General features: G+C 46.6%; 2 protein-coding genes across 3 annotated transcripts in view; one reads left to right on the top strand and one right to left on the bottom strand.

Moving 5' to 3' along the window:
* The window catches only part of LOC107308639 (cytochrome c oxidase assembly factor 4 homolog, mitochondrial), a 7,324-nt gene extending 4,653 nt beyond the window's left edge, over nt 1-2,671 (top strand). Inside the window, exons 2-3 of one of the 2 annotated variants that reach the window (XR_001552866.2) lie at nt 558-1,086; nt 2,561-2,671. Coding sequence is in view for 1 of the 2 variants with exons in the window: in XM_015852657.1 (XP_015708143.1) it covers nt 580-837 (258 nt within the window). In the remaining variant the exon portion in view is untranslated. Of the gene's footprint in view, nt 1-557; nt 1,087-2,560 lie in introns of those variants that run through there. The other variant, XM_015852657.1, reaches the window with a different exon arrangement.
* Nucleotides 2,624-10,660, bottom strand: MRPL48 (mitochondrial ribosomal protein L48). Its single transcript, XM_015852650.2, has 8 exons — nt 10,588-10,660; nt 9,189-9,241; nt 8,820-8,857; nt 7,809-7,894; nt 6,942-7,114; nt 5,657-5,759; nt 4,277-4,366; nt 2,624-2,923 (listed from the first exon to the last, which is right to left on the bottom strand). The coding sequence occupies exons 1-8, from the start codon at nt 10,597-10,599 to the stop codon at nt 2,849-2,851; spliced, it is 630 nt and encodes a 209-aa protein (XP_015708136.1). The 5' UTR covers nt 10,600-10,660; the 3' UTR covers nt 2,624-2,848.
* Nucleotides 10,661-11,816: the final 1,156 nt, after the last annotated feature.

Raw genomic sequence — 11,816 nt, 5'->3', positions numbered from 1 at the left:
GAAGGTGCTGGGCACCATGGGGTCCTATTGAGAGCTAATAGAGGTATGGGGATGTTCTGGGTGTCTCTTAGGGATTATATGGGAGTTTATGGGTACCCATAGAAGTATGGGAGGTTCTGGGTGTCTCTTAGGGATTATATGGGAGTTTCTGGGTATCCATAGAAGTATGGGAGGTGCTGGGTGTCTCTTAGGGATTATATGGGAGTTTCTGGGTATCCATAGAAGTATGGGAGGTGCTGGGTGTCTCTTAGGGATTATATGGGAGTTTCTGGGTATCCATAGAAGTATGGGAGGTGCTGGGTGTCTCTTAGGGATTATATGGGAGTTTATGGGTACCCATAGAAGTATGGGAGGTTCTGGGTGTCTCTTAGGGATTATATGGGAGTTTATGGGTACCCATAGAAGTATGGGAGGTGCTGGGTGCTCTGGGGGGTTGTATAGGGTGTACCCATAGGCTGTGGGGAAGGAAGGTGGTGGTTCTGTATGACCCAAATAAAAGGTGCCCCCAATCAGGGCACTCATGGGAGGCAACACTGATGTCTGTTATCACCCTTCAGCCCCACAGCAGGAACCAGAGCGATGGCAAAGCCTGGACATACCTGGAGCCGTCCTAAATCACAGGAGGAAGAAGAGGAGGACCCGGTGGAGGCCATGGTGTCGCGGACGGGCTGTGCAGAGCAGCACTGGGCGCTGCAGGAGTGCATGGCGGAGCAGCGGGACTGGCGGCGCTGCCAGGCTCAGGTCCAGGCCTTCCGACAGTGCATGGCCCGGCAGCAGCGCCCGCAGCCCAAGGAGCTGCACCCCAACCCACCTCAATGCTCCCCCCATGGAGAATGAGACCCCCAGGACTGAACCCCATATTGGGACACCCTGACACCTCTATCGGTGCCCCAAGGATTCCGGCTGTGCTATGGGACACGTTTCCTATTATTTTCCCTGTTATTCTTTTTTAAAGCGGGTTGTTATCTTGGTTCAATCATCTTAATTTGAAGGCAGGAAATTAAATCTGATGGCATTTGTCCTCACAAATGAAGAACTCCGCGTCATTCTGCAAAGCACGGAGGGGATTGGGATTGCTGCATCACGGTGGGGACCATAGAATAAAGGTTTAAGAAATGAGGCAACAGCCCAAAGCACCCAAATTGGGGCAGGATATATATATATATATATATATATATATATATATATATATATATATATATATATATATATATCCACTCTGCCTTTCTCAAAGCTTTCAGCCTCTGGAGGGTGAGCTGCTCCCTTCTGGGAAGGCCCAGGAATATTTGGGGTGGAGGAAGAAGAGAGGTGAGGTGAAGCCCCAATTAACCTCATAAGCTGTAAAAACAGGAGCCAAACCCTCTCTCGGTTTGGAAGGGAAGCTTGAGGTTTCTGTAGGTCTTCTATAGGCCCCCAAATATAGCAGGGAAATGGTTCATTTCCTGATGAAATGCATGAAAAACCCAAATCTATCCTTATCTCCTCTAAGTGTCCAAAACAGGGCTGAAATTTGATTAGAGCATGCTTACCCAAAGGACGGTGTGACCAGGTGGTCTCAGCCTTAATTAAAGCAGCTTTAGAATCACAGGATGATTTGGGTTGGAAGGACCTTAAGGATCACCTGGTTCCAACCTCCCAGCCTTAAGCATTCAGAAATACAAGGAGCACAGCTGAAACTTGGGTGCTGTAACCTCTTCCACCCCGTGTCTATATGGATACTTCCAAGCAAAAGCTCCTTTCTGTGTTTTGCAGGAGCAGCCGAACCCTGAGCCCACATCTCAGCACTGTTATGTATAAAGCCAGGGCTGGGGGAAGGAGCAGACAGGAGGTCTAGAGCTCAGTGTTAGCAGGGATGATCAGTATTCCTGTGCTGGCACGGAGCTGTCGGGTTGCAGCTCTGCAAACAGCTTTTGTCTCTGCTTCCTGAACTGCTGACAGCTTGCCACGCTTTCAGGTTTTACTTTCTCTCCCTGCCTTAGTGCACCATTATGGGAAATTCCTCATACTCTGCACTTTGTGCTTTCAAGGCACGGTGATTTCTCCCTTTCCAAAGGGCCTGGCTTGAGGGATCCAGGGAGAAACATCTTTCATGGCATGAAAGGCAAATCTGAAATCAAGGAGTAATTTAGCATACACTGCCTGACAGATGGCTCCAACCTTCCTCCCTCTGCTGAGTTAATTGTTCAGCTGCTCAGGGATGCTCATCCCCAACTTCCCAGTGTTCTGAAGCTCCATTCACGTTGGCAGAGCTCTGATCTATGCAGCTGTATGAGAACATGATGTTCCAGCCTTCAGCTGTAGAAAAGAGCATGACAGTCACAGCAGCTGGGAGAATTTAGATCGCAATGATAGGGAAGTGTTTGGGAGTCTTTTGTCCTGGGAGGTCACTACAGCAGAATCCCTGCTGGCCGTCACCTTGCTCAGACTGATAAAAGAACCAGTTATAGATTTGGAGATTCTATATTTCTAAGCCTCCTTGAGTTCTAAGCCTTCAATTTTAGATCTGAGCAGTTTTGTCTCAAGGAGCAATTCAGGTTATCACTGTTCACTTATTCTGCAGGCTGAAGCAGCAAATGCTCACAAACCAAAGGCAAAACTGCCAAAAATGGAGAACTCAGAAAAGTAAAACCAAATTTCACCATGGAGCCTTTTCATTCACAGCGCAAACAAGACAGATACAAACATACGTATTTGTCCTTATTAAGATGAGACACTTCACAACGGTGGAAGTTTCTCCTTGTCAGTACAGAGCTCACAATTCAACTTTCTGGAGGCTTGAGCAGCTGAGGAAGATCAGCCTCTCACTCCCAGGGATGGCTCTGAAATGGACTGAGTGTTCTTCAGCACCTCAGCTCATCTGGGCCAGCAGCTCTTCCAGTTCAGGTCGGGACTTCAATCGGCTCTTGAAGTCAGATTCCGTGTGCTGTAGAGAGGAAAAGAAACAGCACGTCGAAAATCACCTCGAGTACTTCCCAAATCAAGAGAGATACAAACCTTCTCCCTAAGTGCACCAGTGAAAAGTGAAAGAGTGAAGCATCAGCTGAACCAATGTAGCGGGACTCCTTTGTGGCCCCAATTCAGCCTTGGAGGCTCCTCCTCACTGCTGCAGTTCTGAGGGAGCTACCAGCTGCAGTTTGGAGATGAGTATTTATGACACAAAAAATGGCACAGGAAACAGAAAAGTAGGGGCAAGCTGTAGAACGTGTGTTAAATGCAGCTATCAAACCAAAGTCTTCGAGTTGAGAAATGACTTTTGGAAAGAGTGAGCACTGACACTGTGCTATCAGCACTGCATCGTGTCCTTACAGAGACCTGCCACCTCGTCCAGAGCTTTGTCAAGGCATCCTAAAGCTTTAATCTCTCTCTGTTTCCAGTCTTACAAAGCCAGCTCGGGTCTTTCCCCTGGGCTCCCTGCATCAGACTACAGTGACTTTGCAAATGGCACAATGTCACAGCTCTCCCTCCAGAGACAAAGTTATCAGCCAAAATATACTAAAGAAAGAGATGGCGGTTCTAAGACTGTGACCAAAGCAAAGGAGATTACTGGACTCCAGAGACCTCCTCCTATATTCCTCGTGTTTTTTGCAGAGCTGGAGATAACTAAATGTTCTTCAAAGGCCATTAAGAAAATGGTTTTGACATTTGAATTTAGTGTACTGTCTTCTCTTTCCAGCTGTAACATCTTTTAGTCCCTGAATTACCTGGAACTGTCTTAATGTAAAGCAACAGTAGTTTAAGTATCTCCTTATACCTGGTGTATTAAGAATCCTGTTTAGGGACTATAATTCTGTCTTGAAGTCCTCAGTGCTGAGAAAACTCTTAGTGGTTTCTGCAGAACCCTTCCCGGAGCAAATCCCATCAGAACAGAGCACAGCATTTGGGTTTCTAGTCCCAGCTTCGCTACCAGCTCCATGAAATTCCTGGTGACTCCCAGGTAAGAGGTTGTAAGGCAGTGTTAAAGAAGAGCATTCCCTTCTGAGTCATGAGGAATCCACGTGGGCAAAGGAAAGCAACTTGCTGTCTTCTACAGATCTATGGGACTGGTTGGGAAGATTCCCTCTGTAGCACTAATTATAAAAGGATAAGTGGGAAATAAAACTCGCATCCAGTATTACAAGGAATGGTGTTTGACAGGTCAAGTGAGGGCCTGGTTCTGGGAGATCCTGGGTGTTGATATCTCTACATTGGCAGCCTCAGGACCAGGTACCTGTGCTTTTCTAAGCAAATTTACATCATGCATCATACCTGCCTTCTAAATGCATAAAATTAAGCATACCTCTTTCATTAACAGATGGACCCCTTCGGGCTGATTACTCTGAATAATTTCCAAGAGTATTGGAGCAAACGTTGAGCTCAATCTGCTGATCTGAAAGAAGAAAGAAAGCGCTGCAGGAGCAGAACAACAAATGCAAAACAGACTTGTTTTACTAACAGCACAGAGAGGGAATCCATTTCAGTATGAGCCCAGGGCACTCAACTCCCTCATTAGAGAAGCACTCAGCTTCATGTGCGCACCTTGTATATAGCACAGCCCAAAGCTCTTGGTTTGGATCCCTGTCATTTAGATGAGACTCTACACAAAAGCTGTCACGGCAAACTTGCAAGCCCTGGTGTTGCACCATATCTCCCTAGCCAGAAAAAGTCTGTGTCAAGGTTTGGAATAATTCAGACTCAGCATGCAGCACAGGAACATGCTATAGATATGCAGCAGTGAAGCGTCACTTAGGAGAAACACCTACTTAACTGTACAGTTTTGAACTGGCTGCTACTACATGAGTATTTCCACATTTCATCCAGTTTGTTCAATTGTTCGTCCTCTAACATGATATTTCTAACCTTTGTGCTCTGCAGAAAGTAGATAGTAAATCGTCTGACTGAAACAGAATCATAGAATGACATAATGGCATGGAATGGTTGCAAAAGACCACAATGATCATTCACTTCCAACCCCCTGCTGTGTGCAGGGTCACCAACCAGCAGCCCAGGCTGCCCAGAGCCACATCCAGCCTGGCCTTGAATGCCTGCAGGGATGGGGCATCCACAGCCTCTATGGGCAACCTGTTCCAGTGCATCACCACCCTCTGGGTGTAAAACTTCCTCCTAAGATCCAACCTAAACCTCCCCTGTCTCACTTTCAAACCATTCCCCCTTGTCCTATCACTGCCCACCCCCACAAACAGCCGTTCCCCCTCCTGTTTACTCGCTCCCTTCAAGTACTGGAATGCCCACAATAAGGTCTCCATTCTCTTCTCCAAGCTAAACCAGCCCAGTTCCCTCAACATTCCTCATAGCAGAGCAGCTCCAGCCCTCTGCCCATCTTAGTATCCCTCTTCTGGACCCACTCCAAGAGCTCCACATCCTTCCTGTGCTGGAGGCCCCAGACCTGGATGCAGCACTGCAGATGAGCAGAGGGGGACAATCACCCCCCTCTCCCTGCTGGCCACCCCTATTTTAGGAGGATCCAGGAACCACTTCTCTACCTTCTATTTCATGAGTAACCTTTAGCAAGAAATCTAATTAGACTTCTTTGTGCTTTGAGTTAGGTACAAATTACACCTTTCGATCGTTGAAGGGACTTAACTCCTCTTGTTAAAGCTTCTGAGATACGAGGTGCTGCACAAGAGCCGCAGCACTATCAGCAACCGGCAGCTCATACCTGGACAACCCTCTGGTGGGTGGTGAGAACTGCATCCAGCTGCATTTTGGAGCCTCGCTCTTCCAAGAACAGAACTTCGTTGGTTTTGGTGGGCATCGCGTAGCTGCAGGAAGCACAGTCAGTTCTTAGGACAGGGAGGAGAGATTGGCAATACTTTACAGGAACAAATCAACTTCCAGCAGCGGAGAATGTGGAAGGAGATTAAGTTTTCATGAGCAATTAATTATGCAAACAATGTATCTTGCAAATCAAGCACTGGCAGAAGCTGGGTGCCTTACTGGAAAGAGATAAGGGAGAAGCCTGCAACACTGCAGGCAGCCAAAACCTCTTTCAGCTGCAAACATAGAATCATATGCAATCAAAAAGAGAACTTTTAAGTCCTGTACAGCTGAAGGAGAGCTTTAAAGCAAAAGTTCTTACTTATTTTGCAGTAGACTTCCTATTCCCATTAGGAGCAGAGCTGAAAACACTGCTGCTACACGTCACTCAAAAGACATTATTTTCACCTCTGTGATTTAACAGGGGTACAGAGACTGGATCAGATCCTGCTCTCCTGTCACTGTTAATGCAGACACCTCAGCTTCCCTACCTGATGTTCAAAATAAATAAACAGACACCCATCAGCTGCTGTTGTGTCACAGCTTTTAGTGCTGTTTGGTGCAAAAACATCACAGAGGGACTAAAACGATCAATGGACAAAGGATTTCAGACCTATGGCAGACTGTTTTAAGTGCGCAAACGTAAAGAAAATGGTTTTTGATGGGTTTTACCAGCATTAAGCTGGGACCGGTGACTAGAGAGTTACACTTATAGCTGTTTCAAACACCTCTAAGTATTCTGACTTCCTTACAGCAATGCAGTGATTCCAGCTCCTCAGATGCACTGCTGAAGCTCTGTCACAATCCTCAGACTCATTCAAACCTGCAGCACTGAGGCCTGAATTCCTGGACTCAACATCCACAGCCTTCAGGGCTTTTTTTGTCTTTTTTTTCCCCCCATAGGAATAAAAGGCAACAGCAATTTTTCCTTGAGATCCGTTTAGTCATAGCCCAAACAATTCCACTGCAGCCCTACACAAATAAAGCATCCCAAACTGTAGACAAACAAGCTCAAAGAGAACACGAAGAGAACAACTTCCAGACGATGGAAGATTGGGATTTTAAATGAGCATCTGTCAGAGATTATATCATGCCCTTTACTTGAAGCTAAACTCATTGACAAGCCTCACACAGCCTACCGCAATGCGATTGCAATGGATAACAACACAGAGCTGTGTTCCTTATACCTTTCATTCACTCTAATGGACAGCTGGTTGCAGAGTTTATGCACGTATTGAGCAAAATGCTCCACGAGACACATATCGTAGGAAGTCATCTGGATGTTAATATCTCCGTACTCATGTTCAGTCCCAACATTTATCTCTTTCATCTGTACTCTATCCCTTTTTCTCTTTGGAACCTGTATTAAAAGAAAGAAAAGAAAGCATTTTTTTTTTCCCCCCATTGCAGCTGGAAATACAAGACATTAACTGTTGTTGTGTTAAACAGGTTGACTTAGTGTACTCTCGTTTGTCAAAGGTTTGCTGAACCACGTTGAACACATCACAGCCCATCTGTGCTCATTTTCCCTGCCTCTGAAAGTGGGATGACATTATCTTAGCAGATGTTCTGAAGCTGAGCAGCTCAGTCCTTGGATGGCAGCGCTACAGAAGTGGCCCAGAAAATCCATACATACCACAATTAATTCCTTCCAGAAGAAACCAACGGGTGCAAATCAACCTGCTTTCAATCCAGCCCCTGCCTTCGAGGCAGCTGTCTGGATGAGTTATTGTTTCTTCACCTTGCAAAAATGGTCTTCTCTCCCAATTCCAGAGAACATGAAAAGTTTAAGTGCAAATACAACCTGCTCACAGCAGTCAGCAATCACGTGAAGGTGCTTTGTCAAATGCATCAGTAGGAAGAGATTCCTCCCTCTTAAACGACTGAAATTAAACAACGTGCTGGACAAAACACTCACACATATTTATGTGTGCTCACTTTTTAACATGGTTCATCAGCCACAGAACTAATAATATCAATGCTTGAGTCAGACTGTACGTGGATGGGTTTAATGCAGTTGATAGCGAGCACACTAAGGAAGTTTTTGTGCCTACCTCCTTTGGGAGCAGATGTTTGTACTTCCCAATGCCATGTGTAGGACGGGATCTGTAATGTCTGTGGAAACTCACAAGTGCAGCACCTGAAAAGGAAAGCAGAGCAACCACGTAAGCCATTCAGCTCAAAACATCTTTTCTTTTCACAAATGGTTATTGGTGCTTTGAGAGCCTGAAATCTGTGCTGAGGACGTGAATATGTCCTTAGTTGTTTGGGGGAAGGAAAGGGCAGGCCGAGTTTCAGCTGGCCTTTATCCCATTGAGCTCCCAGCATATCCCATCCAGCATGCTACAATACCCAGCTGGTTAGTGATGAGCAATGGGAAGGGAGAAAGAAATTAAAGATGACTCATTTCCCAGGTAAATTCTCAGCCAAACAACAAAAAAATAAAGAGCAGCGGATGGCGAGGATATTAATGAAACATTACATCTCTCACGTGACAGCAGTGATGCTATTATGATGGATCTGAGCCTCACTTCATTTTAAACTCAGCCTTGTTCAAACATGCATGTGCTAGGAAGCCAAATCAAAATGGCACCAGATTTATTTATATTTCTTTCCCAGAATGAAATGAAACCCTCAACAGCTTTCACTTTAATAAAGGAAGCTCGGAACAGCAAAGAGAAATTCAACACCAAGGAGCTAAGGCACACAGATGCTTCCGTATCAATACCAAGTTCTACTTTAAACTGTTACAGAGGACTCCACCAGCTCAATAAATGTTAAAGTGGGACCTCACCCTGACTGAGGTGGACAGTAACACAGCCAACAGACTCTGGATGGTGTCAGCATAAAGCCACAAACACAAGTATCTTCTCAACCAGGAATGTGAAAACAGGAGAAAAGATTAGGAATAAAAAGGTGCAGGGGGAACATCACGGACTCTGGTTACTTAACCAGCCCAACTGTGACTAAAAGACATCCAAAGGGAAGCAGGAATGCTCAAATGGAAAACATTTCCTTAAGGTAGGTAAAATTTTGGCTTGCATGTTGACAACAAGAAGCCTTACCTGCAGCACACAGCTGACTTTCTCTGGGTGTTGCTGCTCTGTAGGAAAGAAGATTAGTGTTAAAACTCCAATTTCACACAGATGTGGAAACATTCCCCTTGTGGCCAAAGCACCTGAACAAAGGCTCACATCCTCATGTCCCTCAGTCACAGATGAGACTCCATTATTGAGGAGACTCTCTCATCACCCTTCAGTCTCTCAGCTCCCAGACATCAGCACCAAGACTTCCCTCCTCCATTTAAAGACCTTCCTCAGCAAGAATTACTTTCTAAAAGCCATATGTTTTCTGACACAGCTTGTAGAAGCGACTGAGTGTTCTCAACACCTTATACTGTGATGTATTTAAGGGAGTTGATTTCTATGACTCACCGGCTGAGTGCAAACACTTGCTTTAGTAACGTTCCCTTTTTCAAGCACAGCACCTGTAACACAGCACCACAATCACAAGGTGAACACTTAGTGATTATGTACCAGTGTTTCCCAGAATACCCCCATAGAAACAACACCTGAGAGCCTCTGACTGTACCCCAAACCTTCCTGATCTATTTCTATGATCTTTCCACACTGTTATACTCCAGAAAACTGCCACAACACAGAAGAAGGTGACAAAAGGATGAGGATGATTACAATCACCTTCTCCTGCACGCCCTTACTCTGCTGCAGGATGGAACGAGTTGGGTGGGAGGTTCTCCTCCCCACAGATACTGATCACACTCGTCCCCCATACCATCCTCTGAGCTATAAGTCATGTGGGCAACCATTGAGCTCATGCAGTTCCACGTGGAGCAGTGACAACCCCATTCTAACAACCATTGAAAGATTGAAGGAACTGGGCTGGTTTAGCTTGGAGAAGAGAAGGCTGCAGGGAGACCTCATTGTGGGCATCCAGTACTTGAAGGGAGCGTATAAACAGGAGGGGGAACGGCTGTTTGTGAGGGTGGGCAGTGATAGGACAAGGGGGAATGGTTTGAAAGTGAGACAGGGGAGGTTTAGGTTGGATCTTAGGAGGAAGTTTTACACCCAGAGGGTGGTGACGCACTGGAACAGGTTGCCCAAGGAGGCTGTGGATGCCCCATCCCTGCAGGCATTCAAGGCCAGGCTGGATGTGGCTCTGGGCAGCCTGGGCTGCTGGTTGGTGACCCTGCACACAGCAGGGGGTTGGAGCTGGATGAGCACTGTGGGCCTTTGCAACCCAGGCCATTCTATCGTTCTGTAATTCATCCACCACCCACATAGAGAGAGAAACAGGGAGCTCTGCTTTGCCATTCCCTCCACCCTGGCAGGCTGCATCATTACGAGGAGGGTTAATTACATATCTCATCTCATAACCAAAGAAATAATTACACATCTTATGTCATAACCAAAGAAACAAAGGGTGGGAAGGACGTGGCAGGTCCCTGGAGGTGATGACAGGACAGGGGCTGCTGTGTTGTCAATGGACCATCCCTGTGTGCTAAGGGAAGGGCGAGAGCTTCCACCCCATCCACAGGCTGCAAGGGACGGTTCTGGATGTACCAGAAGTGGATCTATCTCCATGCCCGTCACAACGGGGCCACAACTGCCCTACACCTCCAAACCAGCACCAGAATGGGGCAGAGACCATCCCCATGCCAGGATCAACTCAAGCCCGCCCCTCTCCTTCACAGCACGATACCATGGCCTCTCCTTCCCGTCCTCTACCTCCTACCAGAGCCGTGTCACCCCCATGCCCATCCCCATGCCCATGCCATCCCATCCCATCCCATTCCCATCCCCATCCCCTCGGTACCCCCATGCTCATCGCTCCTCCAGGCCGCGTCCGCCGCTCACAACGCTCCCCCCCTCCGGTGCACCCCCAACACCGCTCCGCCTCGCGTTCCGCCCTCACTCCACGTTCCGCCCCCGCCTCCCAATAGAGGGCAATAGGGTATAATTCCCACCCTAGGGATGGGGAAGGGCAGGATGAGGAGCTGTATGGGGGAAATAAGGCTGTATTCCCCCCCACCCTCTGCCCCCCTCTCCCCCCATTCTCCAGGCTACACACCCCCAGCTCCCTCATGTCTCCATAGAGAGGTGCTCCATCCTCTGAGCATCCCCATGCCCTCCTATGGACCCACACCCACATGATATTACAGTTTTTATACCTTTTCTCCCATATGTTTTCCCCTCCCCTCTCCCTTTTGGTTGGGTATTCCAGGTTACAATGTTACCCGAGGTTTGCATTTGTTAATTACATTCTGAAATTTGTTAGTTCATTTGCTATCTTGTCAGTCTCCATCCTGCTGTTTTTGTTTCCAAGATGTCTCGGTATCTTATCGTATTGATATGTTGATTCCCTTTAAAGCTTCTTCCATTCTGTCCTAGACCCTTTGTTAAACAAAGAACCAGGGGGGGTGGTGGTGATTCCAGTCCTTCCCTATATCTCTTCAGGCACATCCTTAGGACAGTGTATATAACAAAACGTTAAAACATATATCATTGCTAGTTTATACGGTTATATTGTTATTTTAACTTATCCTCTTTGGATCTTTTATCACTCAGGTCCTATTTGTCCAGCACCAAAAATAGTTTTATTTCAGATAGCTGGACAGACAGGAGCTGCGGTCTTTGTACCTATGACTCCTACCTAATAACTACAAATTGCTTCACTTAGATAATGAGACCTTGAAATAAAATATCTTATTCTAAATGCAGAAACGACATTTGATTCCCACACTCATTAAGTGTTATAATGGACTGGGATGTGGTGCTGAGGAATAGGATTTAGCCTGGAAGTATTGGTGATGGTTGGACTAGATGATCTTCTAGGTCTTTTCCAACCTTGATAATTCTGTTTTTCTGTGAACCGTGGGGATGCAGCACTGAGATACACGGGCAGTGGGCACGGTGGGGGTGTGTTGTGGATCTCAGATGTCTTTTCTGGCTGTTATAAGTCTATATCACAACACGCCATGACGGCTCTTTGCACCCTGCAGTACTCCAAGGCTGAGGTACTTCAGCCTCCGTCTCTCCCTTGCC

Source organism: Coturnix japonica, chromosome 1 (genome assembly GCF_001577835.2).
Source record: "Coturnix japonica isolate 7356 chromosome 1, Coturnix japonica 2.1, whole genome shotgun sequence".
Classification (NCBI taxonomy): Eukaryota; Metazoa; Chordata; class Aves; order Galliformes; family Phasianidae; genus Coturnix; species Coturnix japonica.
This window is presented reverse-complemented; position numbering and strand designations above follow the sequence as displayed.